A 15,536-nucleotide genomic window follows, 5' to 3' on the forward strand; every position below is an offset into this window, starting at 1 on the left:
TCTGAATCTTAATTCTGAATCTGAATTCTGAATCTGAATTCTGAATCTGAATTCTGAATCTGAATTCTGAATCTGAATTCTGAATCTGAATTGAATTCTGAATCTGAATTCTGAATCTGAATTCTGAATCTGAATTCTGAATCTGAATTCTGAATCTGAATTCTGAATCTGAATTCTGAATCTGAATTCTGAATCTGAATTCTGAATCTGAATTCTGAATGATTCTGATGAATTCTGAATCTGAATTCTGAATCTGAATTCTGAATCTGAATTCTGAATCTGAATTCTGAATCTGAATTCTGAATCTGAATTCTGAATCTGAATTCTGAATCTGAATTCTGAATCTGAATTCTGAATCTGAATTCTGAATCTGAATTCTGAATCTGAATTCTGAATCTGAATTCTGAATCTGAATTCTGAATCTGAATTCTGAATCTGAATTCTGAATCTGAATTCTGAATCTGAATTCTGAATCTGAATTCTGAATCTGAATTCTGAATCTGAATCTGAATCTGAATTCTGAATTCTGAATTCTGAATCTGAATCTGAAATTCTGAATCTGAAATTCTGAATCTGAATTCTGAATCTGAATTCTGAATCTGAATTCTGAATCTGAATTCTGAATCTGAATTCTGAATCAGAATTCTGAATCTGAATTCTGAATCTGAATTCTGAATCTGAATTCTGAATCTGAATTCTGAATCTGAATTCTGAATCTGAATTCTGAATCTGAATTCTGAATCTGAATTCTGAATCTGAATTCTGAATCTGAATTCTGAATCTGAATTCTGAATCTGAATTCTGAATCTGAATTCTGAAATCTGAATTCTGAATCTGAATTCTGAATCTGAATTCTGAATCTGAATTCTGAATCTGAATTCTGAATCTGAATTCTGATCTGAATTCTGAATCTGAATTCTGAATCTGAATTCTGAATCTGAATTCTGAATCTGAATTCTGAATCTGAATTCTGAATCTGAATTCTGAATCTGAATTCTGAATCTGAATTCTGAATCTGAATTCTGAATCTGAATTCTGAATCTGAATTCTGAATCTGAATTCTGAATCTGAATTCTGAATCTGAATTCTGAATCTGAAATTCTGAATCTGAATTCTGAATCTGAATTCTGAATCTGAATTCTGAATCTGAATTCTGATCTGAATTCTGAATCTGAATTCTGAATCTGAATTCTGAATCTGAATTCTGAATCTGAATTCTGAATCTGAATTCTGAATCTGAATTCTGAATGCTGAATTCTGAATCTGAATTCTGAATCTGAATTCTGAATCGAATTCTGAATCTGAATTCTGAATCTGAATTCCTGAATCTGATTCTGAATCTGATTCTGAATCTGAATCTGAATTCTGAATCTGAATTCTGAATCTGAATTCTGAATCTGAATTCTGAATCTGAATTCTGAATCTGAATTCTAAATCTGAATTCTGAATCTGAATTCTGAATCTGAATTCTGAATCTGAATTCTGAATCTGAATTCTGAATCTGAATTCTGAATCTGAATTCTGAATCTGAATTCTGAATCTGAATTCTGAATCTGAATTCTGAATCTGAATTCTGAGAATCTGAATTCTGAATCTGAATTCTGAATCTGAATTCTGAATCTGAATTCTGAATCTGAATTCTGAATCTGAATTCTGAATCTGAATTCTGAATCTGAATTCTGAATCTGAATTCTGAATCTGAATTCTGAATCTGAATTCTGAATCTGAATTCTGAATCTGAATTCTGAATCTGAATTCTGAATCTGAATTCTGAATCTGAATTCTGAATTCTGAATCTTAATTCTGAATTCTGAATCTGAATTCTTAATCGGAATTCTTAATCTGAATTCTGAATATGAATTCTGAATCTGAATTCTGAATCTGAATTCTGAATCTGAATTCTGAATCTGAATTCTGAATCTGAATTCTGAATCTGAATTCTGAATCTGAATTCTGAATCTGAATTCTGAATCTGAATTCTGAATTTGAATTCTGAATCTGAATTCTGAATCTGAATTCTGAATTCTGAATCTGAATTCTGAATCTGAATTCTGAATCTGAATTCTGAATCTGAATTCTGAATCTGAATTCTGAATCTGAATTCTGAATCTGAATTCTGAATCTGAATTCTGAATCTGAATTCTTTTTTTTTTTTTTTTTTGTACGCTTTATTTTTAGAGGGATTACCATATGTTTTCACCCTCACTTCACTGAATCTGAATACTGAATCTGAATTCTGAATCTGAATTCTGAATCTGAATTCTGAATCTGAATTCTGATTCTGAATTCTGAATCTGAATTCTGAATTTGAATTCTGAATCTGATTCTGAATCTGAATTCTGAATCTGAATTCTGAATCTGAATTCTGAATCTGAATTCTGAATCTGAATTCTGAATCTGAATTCTGAATCTGAATTCTGAATCTGAATTCTGAATCTGAATTCTGATCATGAATTCTGAATCTGAATTCTGAATCTGAATTCTGAATCTGAATTCTGAATCTGAATTCTGAACCGTTTATGACTATTTCATGTGGATCCGATAGAAGACTCTGATAATTTGTTCGTATGCTGAATAAAACTTGAATGTGCCGATGACTAATTAAAACAATAAATTCGATTGTAAGTTAGACAGTGTTTTGAGAATCAGTTTGCGGAAATCAATTGTTTTGAAATCGTGATCAACTGTGACTTCTAATTTAAATCGCCTAAAGGTAGGCAAGCATTTGGAGCCATGAGCAAGCAAACGATTTTTTTTATCAATTCGAATTCAAATAAATAATGCTGCATTATTGTTTTCAAAATTGATTGATTCTTCTAAAATTTGCTCAAATTTAATTTTCATAATATAGTTCCGAATGGTTTGATAGAAAGTTCACATAAGATTAAGGAAAATAATCTTATATTTTCCGAGATTTCAGTTTTTTAACTGCTTCTAATATACGAAGGTAATAATCAATTATCTTCATCGATTTAGTAGAAATTCTTTTGGGAAAATATTTGCTTTGATATTTCAACATTTTGTGTTTAAACATTCAAGAACGATTTGAAATAATCATTCGATTGCAGCTTTATTTTCAATGTATGCATTGAACACACTTATAGTTCTCAGTGTTTCTCATAAATTATCAATGGATTAAATGTTTATAAATAACTCTGAAATTATCCATCAATGAAACTCAGACAAATCTATCTGAGTCAAGTCAAGTCTTTTGATGGCTTTTATATTCGATAGATAAGTTTTTTTTTAAATCGAAAGTTTGAAACGATATAACAAATGCTGATTGATAGATTTAAGTTTATGTTTTAAAATACAAATTAACTATGTTTAAATATCGAAAAAAAAATCAAAAGTTCTGTGGAACGCTTCCAAATCTTTCATCATTTCATCAACTTGCCAATGTCATTCCAATCTGTTGAATTCGCTAGAGAATTAGTGCGAATGTCCAAAATAGCATATAATTATTCGATAAAGTAAACGAAGCCGTCCATTATGCCTCGAAACTGCAGTCCATTGAGCCCAAATGGATTGTAGTTTCACCCGATAATAGCCCTCGAATTACCGTGAATAGTGTGCCCCTTAAGTCTACTATTTACATGTTTTTTTTTTTTTTTTTTTGATCGATTATATTCGATTTTTTTAATTCATGATTATAAGATTAATTTTGATTTCCTTTCGAAAACTACCAGTGCAACTTTCCGTAAGATTGTGGAAACGTTCTTTTTTTAACTTACACTTGAAACTAGAACTTCAAAGCAAACCATAAAAAAATGTTTCACCTAAGTAAAGAGAATATTTCGTGTTTTTGTTACTGTGAATAAGATATGAGAAACTTTTCGCTGTTTTGATTTTTAAATCAAATTTTTGGAAAATTATCGGAAATTCATTGAAATATAAATGTGATTCTTGCATATTTTGAACATGAAGCAGAAATCGAATGATTATTACAAAACATTCTTGAAAGTTTAAGCACTAAATTTTGAAATACCAAAGCATATACATTCCTGAAAGAATTCCTACTTAATCGGTACTGATAATTGAAAATTACTTTCGGATTTTAAAAGTAGCTAAAACAACTGAAATCTTTGAAGATTTAACATTATTTTCCAATTTCTTGTGTGGAACTTTCATCAAACCAATCGGAGCTGCATTATGAATAAAAAACTTGAACATATTTTAAGAGAATCAGTCAAGTTTGACTGCAATTCTACAGCATTGGGTACTTGGAATTGAACTGATCCAAAAAATTGTTTGCTTGCTAATGTCTGCATGTCGTTGCCTACCCTTAGGCGATTTAATTCTAAAGCCACAGTTGATCGCGAATCAATGTTATTTGTTTTCTAATAAACTGTGTACTAACATTAGACTTTTAAAATTTTTTTAGCATATTTAAATAAATACGTGTTTAAGTAATATTTCCTTGAAAATAAACACTTGAAAATAAACACATTTTCAATTGCAAAACAATACAGAAACCAATGAAAACTAGCCATATTCATTTTTCAATAATAGGTGCTTAAATAAAAATTAAAGTTAATTATTTTGCAGCCTTGTCAGATCTTGAAATTTATAGACGGATAGTAAATAAGACAAAATGAAAGATAAGATTGAGAATCAATCGAAATAACACTTATTCGTTTTTCAAAGGAATAAATGTTTTAAAATGCTTTTAAATTAAAGTTCATGTAAACGTAGACGGTTTTCAGATCAGATTCTGACGGAAAATTAAAAAAAAGATTATTAAATTTAGTCTATTTACTTTTACTCGGCAGCATTCAGGTTAAGAATCATAACTTTTTTTTTAACTAAATTTGTAAATGATTGCTTCAGTGCTTTGTTATCATCAAATCTTCATATTTTGGCTTATTAAGTCAAAAGTGTTTTATTTTAATGTCAGAATTCCTTTCAGAAATCATCATCCACGTCGATTGGGAAACCCTCAAAAGTTGTTTTTCTCCTTCAATGCTGTTTTTCCACCGTTTCTCGCTTATGCATAGTCTGTAATTAAGTCAATTTTATTCAATAATCAATAATAATAATTTAAATATAATTTTTATATTTTATATCACAGTCGTGCTGCTGTTGATAATTTTGTTCTCTCTCGTTTCTTGATCTTCAATACATGCTTTCTGTATCAACGTTTGCTCACTACTCCATTGACTTTCTCATTTAGTCACTTAGTTACGTAGCTTCTGACTTACTCTGCTCACTGACTTAGCGCAACGCATCGGTTTGGCATTTTTTTTCTTCCTTTTACTCCTGTTGCTCATGCTATGAAAATCGATTATTTTCTCTAGTTATTTATCAATTTCACTCTCAATTGTTTTAATCCTACTACAGAAATTCAAAAGAAGCTACCAATCGAATTCGATATTTTTTTTTATTAATTTTTTTTCTTAGCTCTCTTGGGGGCGTCATCGTTCAGCAGTTCAAGTTTGTTTTCCTTCATTCTCAGAATCACCTGTACAGAAATTTGTTGCTTTTCTCAGAGAACACGCTCAAACCAAGTGCTCAGTGCTCATCGCGTCTTCGTCTCTCACGATTTGTGACGATCGAGTTTTGTTCTCCCATTCGCTCCTATCGCACTCTCTTCCAATCTTACTCTCTCTTTTCTGCTCCCTGCTTGCTTGATCTGCTGATTCGATAATTTAGAAATTTCACTTTACTCGCTTGCGAACGATGGCTCACGAACCGATCCATTCGGGTTTATTTCGGATGCGCCGCCGGTTTCGGTCGTTGTTCGGCTCAAGCCGAATGCGTCCGGAATGGAGAACCCGATCCGATTGAACCCAAAATGGACGATCACGCAGCCATGTTGCAATTCAATAATAACGTTGGAACGGAAGATTTATAAAGATTTTACGATGTTTTTTTTTGTTTTTAGCATGTTACAATGCATAATTTGTGATTAACGTTACGTCATTTCTTTACGCTACCAACGAAATATTTTTATCAGACTAATGTAAAAATCTCCGAAGGTTAATTCAGGGTGTCGAGAAACGGATTTGGTCGAATAATTCCAAACAATTTGAATGAATTTGTTCAAATTTTATTGCTTGTACCGTTAAAATTTTGTTCAAGTAAATATAATGGCTCCAGATTTATTTTATCATTAGTAAGAACAAAGGTTGCTTTAGGAAATACTAATTTAATGAGAAATTTTAAGCCAGAGCGCTCTTTTTTCAACCAAGGAAAATTTTCCGTTCGTTCTGTTGGTTTACGTTTTTTTACGGTGTGCATCATTTGACTATTTTTATTTTCGTTTTTTTTTTATGTTTAATCGCTTCCGCTCTGATTTTTTTTCTACAGTTTATTTTAATCTTACGCGCGATAAACGCTACCTCAAATCGCAAAATTTAATTCGTTTTGGCCATAAGTTGTCTGTATTTTTCGCAGTTGGATTTTGTTTGCTACAATTTCAATCACTGGTTTCTCACTCACTCTCTCTCAACTCTCGACTTATCATTGATTACGGCGCGCGCGTTTGTTTTTTTTTCAATTTGCTTCAGAAGTATTCGATTCTCATTGTTTTTTTTTGATACCTCATTTAAAAAGTCTCGACAATAATTTAATGAATAACAAATTGATTTTATGATAAAACCAATAACAATAACCTTTTCCATATGGCTACGAAACGATGATGTGTGGAGCCGAAAATAGAACAGCTATGGTTGCCACTATTGTGAAAAACGTGAAAATTATAAGGCACAATCTATCAACTACCATTGCTGCGAATTTCCAATCCTTGGCGACATCGCTGTCCTCGTCCTCTTTCCGTATCTGAAAAATGAAGAATAATAAGTAAGTTTGAAGGTTTGTAAGTGTATTTTTAAAATTAATGAGCTTCAAGTCACGAAACTGTTTCATTTCCATTTAATTGGACAGCCAGGATACCGAGCCTGGAGCTTCATAAACTGAAGTGAACAAATCTCAAGCTCATGATCAGAATCTAAAGCTGGTTTTTAATTCCGATTACACACAAAATTCAGACTTTACACCAATCATGAGTTCTCAATATGTCAACGCCATTGGCATAAGATGTAAACGCCAGCGCCAGCGTTAAATCGAGACAGATCATTCTAAAGATTTATAAACGGTTTATTTTCCGATAATAATTCAAGGATTTCTGCCCGGTTTTTACCGGGTTTGCTCAGATATTTTAAACAAAATTTGGGAACAGTCCGGCCCGGCCCGGATTTCATTGAAAAATGCCCGGATTTTGCCCGGATTTATTCACTTTATTTAGCATATTATACAAAAAAAATCAACAAATACCTCAAAATCTAAATTTTTTGAGCAAGTTTTTTTTTTTAAATAATCCTACAAGGTTTTTTGAAAGCCTAAAATGCGATTCAAAATCGGTCGATGAGTTTTAATGAAAAAAAAAAATCAACTTTTTTTTTTTTTGTTGAGTAATTTCAAGGTTTTGAGAAAATTTACCGGGTATTGCCCGGATTTATGGTCATCACCAGTGCCAGTGGTGTCAACTTTCCAGTTTTTTCTGGATCTTCCAGACTTTTTGGACTTTTGCCAGACATTTTTTTAAGTTACCAGACTTCCAGACTTTTGTCATTTCTTCCAGATATTTCCGGACTTTTGAGTTTCGACGTGAATTTTCAGACTTCAATATTCAAGGTCATCAATTATCAAGTTCGCCATCTAGACTTTTCCTCGCTTTTCCAGACAAAGCTTCCAGACATTTCTGAAAAACAGTTGACATCACTGGTCATAAATATCGAAATCAAATGCCCGGTTTTGCCAGGTTTAAAAAAAAAATGCCCGGTTTGTCCGGCCGGGATATGTGCTGAAACAACTTGAAGGGAGCAACTCAATTAGGCTTCATTTTGAAACTTTATTAAAATGATTCGAAATCATAATCAACTTTAAGGTTTGAATGCTGAAAATGAAACCTAAAATTATTGGATAATCTCAACGTATGTGTAAAAACGTATTCCTGGCAAACTTCATAAACAAACAAAGTCGTCGCCTGGGGCGATGCATATAAGTCTGAAGTTTAAGAAGTTCAAACAAGAGATCTTAGTATGAAATCTATATCTGGAAGTCCTTAATCTTAATTTTTTATAAATCTTTGAAAATACTTTATGAAATAGGAATCTTCAGAATTGGAACTGAAATATATTTATAAAGCAAAAACTTAATTTTAGTTATTACAAATGATGATTTTTGAAAAAATAAAAGCTTGTTTTTTTTTTTTAAATCAACTTGTAAATATTCTTGGAAATGGAAATTATAACTAGAACGCAGCTTATTGCCTTGATAAAATAATAATTCATCATGCATTGTTTTTATTTTTACTTTTTCTTTTGTATTCTAACAATAAAAATCCGACTAAATATTGCGCGATTATTGTAAATATGTGTCTGAATCTACGATGCTTATAATATCGCAGATTGATTAAATTGAAAGGAAAAGCTGAAAATTTCGGAATTTCGTGAATTTTAAGGATAGTCTGAATTGTAAATTTATTTTTTTGGATTTTCCTGTGAACTGAACCCTGAAATCAGAACCGGTATCTTAGCCTATAACTAATCTGAGTCAAAATTTTATCTTTAAGCATCGGAGTCGGGAGCAAAAATACTAAAAAGTTGTTGCGGATAACTTAAGGTTTCCAGATTTCCCGGTTTTGACCGGATATTTGATACAAAATTTCAGTCCATCCCGGTCCAGTTGCCCGGATTTCATTGAAAAATGCCCGGGTTTTGCCCAGATTTTTTCACTTTATTTGGTAAATCAACCGAAAAAAGATAGATTGTTTTATAATTTTTTTTTTACATAGCCACCAAAACGAAAAATTTTGAGCAAATTTTGCAAAAATAATCATGAAAGGATTTTTCGAAGCCCTAAATCTGTTTTTTGAACTTTGATGAAAAAAAAACTTTAATTTTTGGGTTTTGACAAAATTTGCCCAGATATTGCTCGGATTTTTTGTCGTCAATTTAGAGATGAAATGCCCGGATTGACATTTTTTTAAAATAATATAAAAAAAATTTAAAAAAAATTATATAATAGTTTATAATAGTAAGGTATTTATTTTAAATCCTTACTTTCGATGTTTAGTCCTTCAAATGCAAAATGAAATAAAAGTTTAAGTAAAAATTAATGACATTTCAAAGTTTCATCTGAAAAAAGAACTTTAAGTATCCTCTTAAATAAGCAAAAGGTTATTTTCCTTTGATTCACAAAATATTTAGAAATTATAGTACCAGATTATGTTTGCGGTTCAAATCAGATTCATTTTCTACTCTTGTTAACTCGATTACAATTTGAAATTTTAGTTTGAAACTTTATTTTTGAATAACTAATCAGTTTTAAATATTTTTTCAGTCTACAAAGCCTCAAGCCTCAAGGCGCTGTATGTCAATAATTTGCAATATAAAAACCAATAAAATATATATACGAAGATAAAGTACAGGTTCTTTGAGCAAAAAAAACTCATAAAAAATTAATTTATAAGACAAATAATGAGAACATTTTTTTTAAATTAAAAACTATATTTTTTAAACACCGAAATCTTCAAAATAAATTCAAATTTTATTTTATATGTGTGGTTTATGCTTTGAATCTAGAATTTAATCTATGAAACTGCGATCTCCTGTAATTTTATTTCTTAATGAAATTCTCACATTGATATATTTATCATGATTATAACACTTAACTTCGATCTGAACCTGAATCTGATATTTTATTTGAATTCCGGATCTGATTCCTGCCTGCGAGTTCAAAATCTGAATTTCTAATCTGACTACAAATGTTTTATCTAAATTCCGGAAAATAATTTCTTTTAATTATGAATTCTGAATTTTCGCCTTTCAATATGCATTTTTCATCAGTTATTTATCCGAAATTCAACTTGTTAACCTAATTAAAATTGCGAATGATGAAATTGTTTCGGATTTTTCAGTTCTGGATCACCATTATGAAACTTTGTTAAGTTCCAATTCTGAAAACGAAATAAACATTGAAAGTTGTAATTTTTTCACATTCCGAAATGATGAGTTTTGAATATATGAATCTAGTTGAGGTTTTAAACGTAAAACAAAGATACAAATCAGCTTCAGAGGCAAATCGATGCAGGCTTCCATCGCAGAGATTCGTTCTCTCTACAATTAGTTTAATTTCAGAATAGTTTTAGTTTTTAGTTATAATTTTAAAATATTTTCGACATTACAGGATTTCAATTTCTAAACTATTTGTTGAAGACCGCAGAACGATTGACTTACGATATGCTTTTGATGAAAAATTGCGTAAAAATTGCATTGAAATGATAATATTACACCAAACAGGAAGTAAACAAAAAAAACTTCTGACACATTTATCTCACATTGAAAAAAAACCCGAGATGATCTAGAATTTTTTTTTATTCTAAACCATCAATTTGACCATTTCCTTTATATCTTAAATGTTGCCAGGAGGTTTTTAAAAAAAGTTTTGATTGGCTTCTTCCAATATTCAAAAAAGAGCTCTCGGATTTGTTAGGCTGGAGCTGTTAGAGAAAAACTAATTGCATAGGAGGAAGTGTTCCTATTTAAATGCGTATATTGGGTAATCTGCACATACAGCCGATTGACGAAATAACTCAGTGCAGTTTAAGGGTAATCCGCTTTGGAAACATACCATGAATTTTTCTTATTGTTATACTTAGTTTAAAAAATTAAAAAAATTAACCCTAGTCAGCTTTTGAGTGTCAATATGATACTATAGTCCTATTTGCCGCTGGTAGTGTTCGTGATAATATGCTGGTTGTTTCACAAAGCCTTTTTAGTTTGGGGACAATTAACCTCAAAAACGATCATGTGTGTCGACCGGCCGTTCGTTTTTTGTACCGAGAGTTTTTGAGGTTAATTGTCCCGTCTCATCTGTACACGCTCAGAAAGTGTGCGTAAGAAAAGGCTGACTTTGCATTGATCTATACAATGATACATGGATGGATCGAAGCACGATCGGCCTATCGACTTTGCTTCTTCTAAACAATAATACGATGTGGGACAAATGGTCTTGTGCGGCAAGAAGTTTTCTCAAATCACGCTCTTGGCTCATTTTCAACACCTTTCATGCTTCCTAATCTAATCTATCCGTCTATAATTTTCATTACTTTCATTTGAAATTCTTCCTATTAGAATGTATAATTCACCGAAATGCCATTAATCATTAAATAAAAATCATAAACCAGCGGTGATAAACTGTTAACACACTTCAGATTTCCGTGTAGATCAGCTACGGAATGCTAAAAAAAAATCACTTAAGTTCCTAGGAAGCTGAAATTAGAAGCACGTTGCATATTAGGACATATGTTTTTTGAAATTTGTTTGGATCATGATCACTAAAAATGTTCAAAAGTGATGTGCAAACCGTATTTTTAAAAAAATTTCAAGTCATACTAGATAAATTATGAAAAGAATTGAAAAGTTGACGTACATTGGCACATTTTCGCATTTTTATATTTTCACACACAGACACACAGAGTTTTTGACGAATTTTGAAAGGTAGCTGTTTTTTGAACTTTTGGGCGATCTGCAATTTTTTTTTCAGATTTTCTTGCACTTAAATTCAACTTTGCTCTGGATTTTGAGTATATTCAAGCTAGATTTCCGCAATAAATGTATATTTATTAGAAAGGAAATTTCATACCAATTCCAGCGGAGTAATCACTTTAGAGCTAAAAGACTTTACACAAACATGACTCAAAAAAATATATCATTATATGCAACGAACAGCTTCTAACTTTAGCTTTCTTGGACACTAAGTGCAATTTTTTAAGCGTTTCGTTGTGGAAGACGAAGTGAATGGATGTCGGATGAAACCTGGAGGACGTGGAGGATGATCGATGATCGGAGAAAGGCGAAAGTCGGAATTGAGCAGGCATGTACCGGGTTAGCCAAATTGAGCCAAAGCAGCCGCCCGCTTACGATATGCGGAGCTGGAAAAGGCAGTTAAACGAGCTTGTAGACGAGACAAGAGATCCTGGACAAACTCCCTAGCCGAAGAGGGAGAAAGAGCCGCCGCCATTGGAGATATCCGATTATTATATGATATTTCTCGCCGCCTTAGTGGTGCGAGGACTAATGCAAGAATGCCGCTGAAAAACCGAGCAGGTCAGCTGCTGACAGATCGAATAGATCAGCTCAAGCGTAGGACTGAGCATTTTGATCAACTTTTCCGAATTACAAATAGCAATGGCCAACAGAACCCGCAGCTCGAGGCGCCCACAGTAAGTCGCATTAATGGCGTCAACTCGGAAGCGCCCTCGCTGGCTGAAATAGAAGCGGCAATCAAGGACATGAAATCCAACAAAGCGCCTGGAATCGATTGCATTCCTGTTGAAATGCTCAAAGCCGACCCTGCCTTGTCAGCACAAATGTTGCACCGTCTTTTCGCTGACATCTGGGATACTGCAACATTCCCGGCCGACTGGATGCAGGGTATCCTCGTAAAGGTCCCGAAGAAAGGAGACCTGACAGAGTGCGGTAACTGGCGTGGCATAACTTTGATCTGAACAACCCTCAAAGTACTCTGCAAAGTGATCCTGAACAGGATCCAGGAGAAAATCGACGCTACACTCCGACGGCAACAAGCTGGATTTCGATCCGGACGATTATGTGTGGACCACATCACAACGCTACGAATAATACTGGAATTCCAGGACTCTCTTCTGCTGGTGTTCGTTGATTTCGAAAAAGCATTCGACCGACTTAATTATGAAAACATCTGGGCGGCTCTAAGGCGACGAGGGATCCCAGAGAAACTAATCCATCTCATCGAAGCACAGTACGAGGCATTTTCGTGCAAGGTCTTGCACGGCGGTGTATTGTCCGAACCAATCCCTGTAACTGCTGGAGTGAGACAAAGATGTATTTTGTCACCGCTGCTTTTTCTCATCGTAATGGATGAGATCTTGACTGGATCGATTGACTGTAGACCAAACCGAGGATTGCCGTGGAATCCTTCAACCATGGAGCAACTGAACGACCTTGACCTGGCAGACGACATTGTTTTGCTCGCCCAAACACAACAAGACATGCAGAGCAAACTCGACGACCTCACCGAAAGCTCCAAGGCAGCAGGTCTCAAAATCAATGTCGGAAAGACCAAGTCGATGGAAATCAATACAGAAAATCGTTCCAATTTCGTGGTAGCTGGACAACAGGTTGAGACAGTGGAGTGCTTCCAGTATCTTGGTAGCCAGATTACGCCTGATGGTGGTACCAAGAAGGACATCGAAACCCGGATCAGAAAAGCCCGATTTGCGTTTGCGAGTCTCCGAAACATCTGGCGGTCACGCCAGATCTCTCTACGAACTAAGATCCAAATCTTCAACTCAAACGTCAAATCCGTATTACTGTACGGGTGTGAAACTTGGTGCACATATGCGGTGACGACGCGAAAACTGCAAGTTTTTGTGAATCGCTGCCTGCGGAACATCATCCGCGCTTGGTGGCCTGGCAACTGGATCTCAAACGTTGAACTTCATCGCCGGTGTCATCAAAAGGCGCTAGAAATCGAGATTCGGGAACGTAAGTGGAGATGGATGGGGCACACGCTGCGAAGAGATGGTAACGAGATTTGCAGAGAGGCGCTTGACTGGAATCCAGATGGGCATCGAAGAAGAGGCAGACCCAGAAACTCGTGGCGGCAAAGTCTAAACGCTGAAATCCGCACAGTTGACGAGAACCTTGGCTGGCAGCAAGTGAAGACGCTGGCTCCGGATCGCCAGCAGTGGAGATCTTTTATCTCAGCCCTATGCGCCGGTCAATCGGCGCTGGACCCTTAGGTAGGTAGGTAGGTTTCGTTGCTGACAGTCTTTTTTTCTTAGACTCTGAAAAACGGAAAACTGAAGATTGGAAGTAGAAAAAAATGGATAAAAAATCACTATATTTAGACAAAACAGAAACTTGAGCAATAATAATGACATAAAACTCGCTGAAAGTGGATCTGAATTCTGGTCTCAGACTGATTCGAGTCTGGAAATTGAATTTTTCAGTTTAGTCTTGGAAACTGAATGTGTGAATCTGAGTCAGAGGACATCTGAAATTTGGAATTGGTGAAATCCTGGATTATTTGTTTGAGGTCATAATCTAAGACCTGAGCTAAGAGTATGAAATCAACATCTGAATTGGTCTTGGAATCTTTTCATCATAGCTGAGCTACGATGATTCGGTCATCTGAATGGGTAATCTTTTATCTGAGTGAATCTTAGATCTTGGTTTTATGCTCATCAAAATCTGAACTTTAAAATTTTATCTCAAGTGAAGCCGATTTTAACTGAAATTCTCAGTTTTAAATACGAAACTTTGATTTTTACATGTTATCTAGATTTACAAGAATCTTTTAATGAATTTATAAACTTTTCTTGAAAACGTAGAAATAAATGAAAACTAAGAAGATTAATAAAAAAAAAAAATCAGTGATAAGTAAACATGTGCATAAATAAGTAAAATGTTTATTAAATACCATCAACTGGAGGAACTTTGATCACTGTGGTAACTTTGATCAATAGAAAATTTTTGCAGATTATTATCACTAACCCAGTCTGAAGTTAAAATATCTCTAAACTGTTTTCTACGCTTAAAAGCCTATAAACTGAGTTTTGAATAGGCTAAATTTGGTTAATATTTAAAAAATATTAGGTAGTTTAAAATGTTATTTTAAAGTTTTAAAATATCTGTTTTTTGAAGACTTACAAACAAACACCTCTCCTGATAAAATGGAAGAATTTAGAAGCAAATGATTTATTTGATGTTTAAGTTCAACTTTTTCCTTTTTATAGATATATTTCTAGTGTTATTTTGATGGTCATTCTGTGATAATTTTTGGATAATTTAAAAAACATTTTATATGAGAAATCCTGTATTGAACAATTGGCTGAAAACCCTATCAAATGATTGAGTTTGAAGAGAAATAGAACATAGGAAAAGTAGGAGGTCCTAGGAAATTGCATGAAGGTCAAATTTCATTTGTTTTTAAGACAAAAATTATTGAGATATGTTAATAATTTTTGCTCCTAAATGTATGCAGCAACATTATTCTTCGTTTTAAAAGAAAACGTTGAAAAATTCAATTGAGTCCAAACAAAAAATAATTGGTATTGATGTTTCAAGCCTTCTGTAATAAATGGCATCAAAATAATAGTTTTGAAGATGTTGAAATACGTTGAAACCATAGTGATCAAAGTTATCCCGAAACATGAAATTTTTAAACAAACATTTAGTTATAGCCACTAATGTTGAATGAATATTCAGCTAATATTTTATATTCCTGACCTTAGTAAGTATTTTATAGCTTGTAAGTGGTACAAAAAAACAACCCCTTCCAAAATATTCGAAAATTAATTTAAAAAGTGATCAATACTTCTTAGCCAAGAATTGAATCAAAGTTTCTCTTAATGAAAAAAAAAACTAGTACCTATCGCATTAATCTAATGAATACTAGAGAGTTTGGTAAATTTAAAAAATTATAATTAACTCAAATAACTGAATTGGCAGCTTGAACCGTTTGTCGTATACCTAGTACATTTACTG

The 15,536-nt window shown here is 33.2% G+C and overlaps 1 protein-coding gene across 1 annotated transcript in view; it reads right to left on the bottom strand.

Moving 5' to 3' along the window:
• Window positions 1–6,525: 6,525 nt before the first annotated feature.
• The window catches only part of LOC129741784 (CHRNA7-FAM7A fusion protein-like), a 65,985-nt gene continuing 56,974 nt past the window's right edge, over window positions 6,526–15,536 (bottom strand). The window contains exon 9 of the mRNA XM_055733568.1: window positions 6,526–6,780. Coding sequence (XP_055589543.1) covers window positions 6,628–6,780 — 153 coding nt within the window. The 3' untranslated portion in view covers window positions 6,526–6,627. The remainder of the gene's footprint in view (window positions 6,781–15,536) is intronic.

This window comes from Uranotaenia lowii, chromosome 2, assembly GCF_029784155.1.
Source record: "Uranotaenia lowii strain MFRU-FL chromosome 2, ASM2978415v1, whole genome shotgun sequence".
Taxonomy (NCBI): Eukaryota; Metazoa; Arthropoda; class Insecta; order Diptera; family Culicidae; genus Uranotaenia; species Uranotaenia lowii.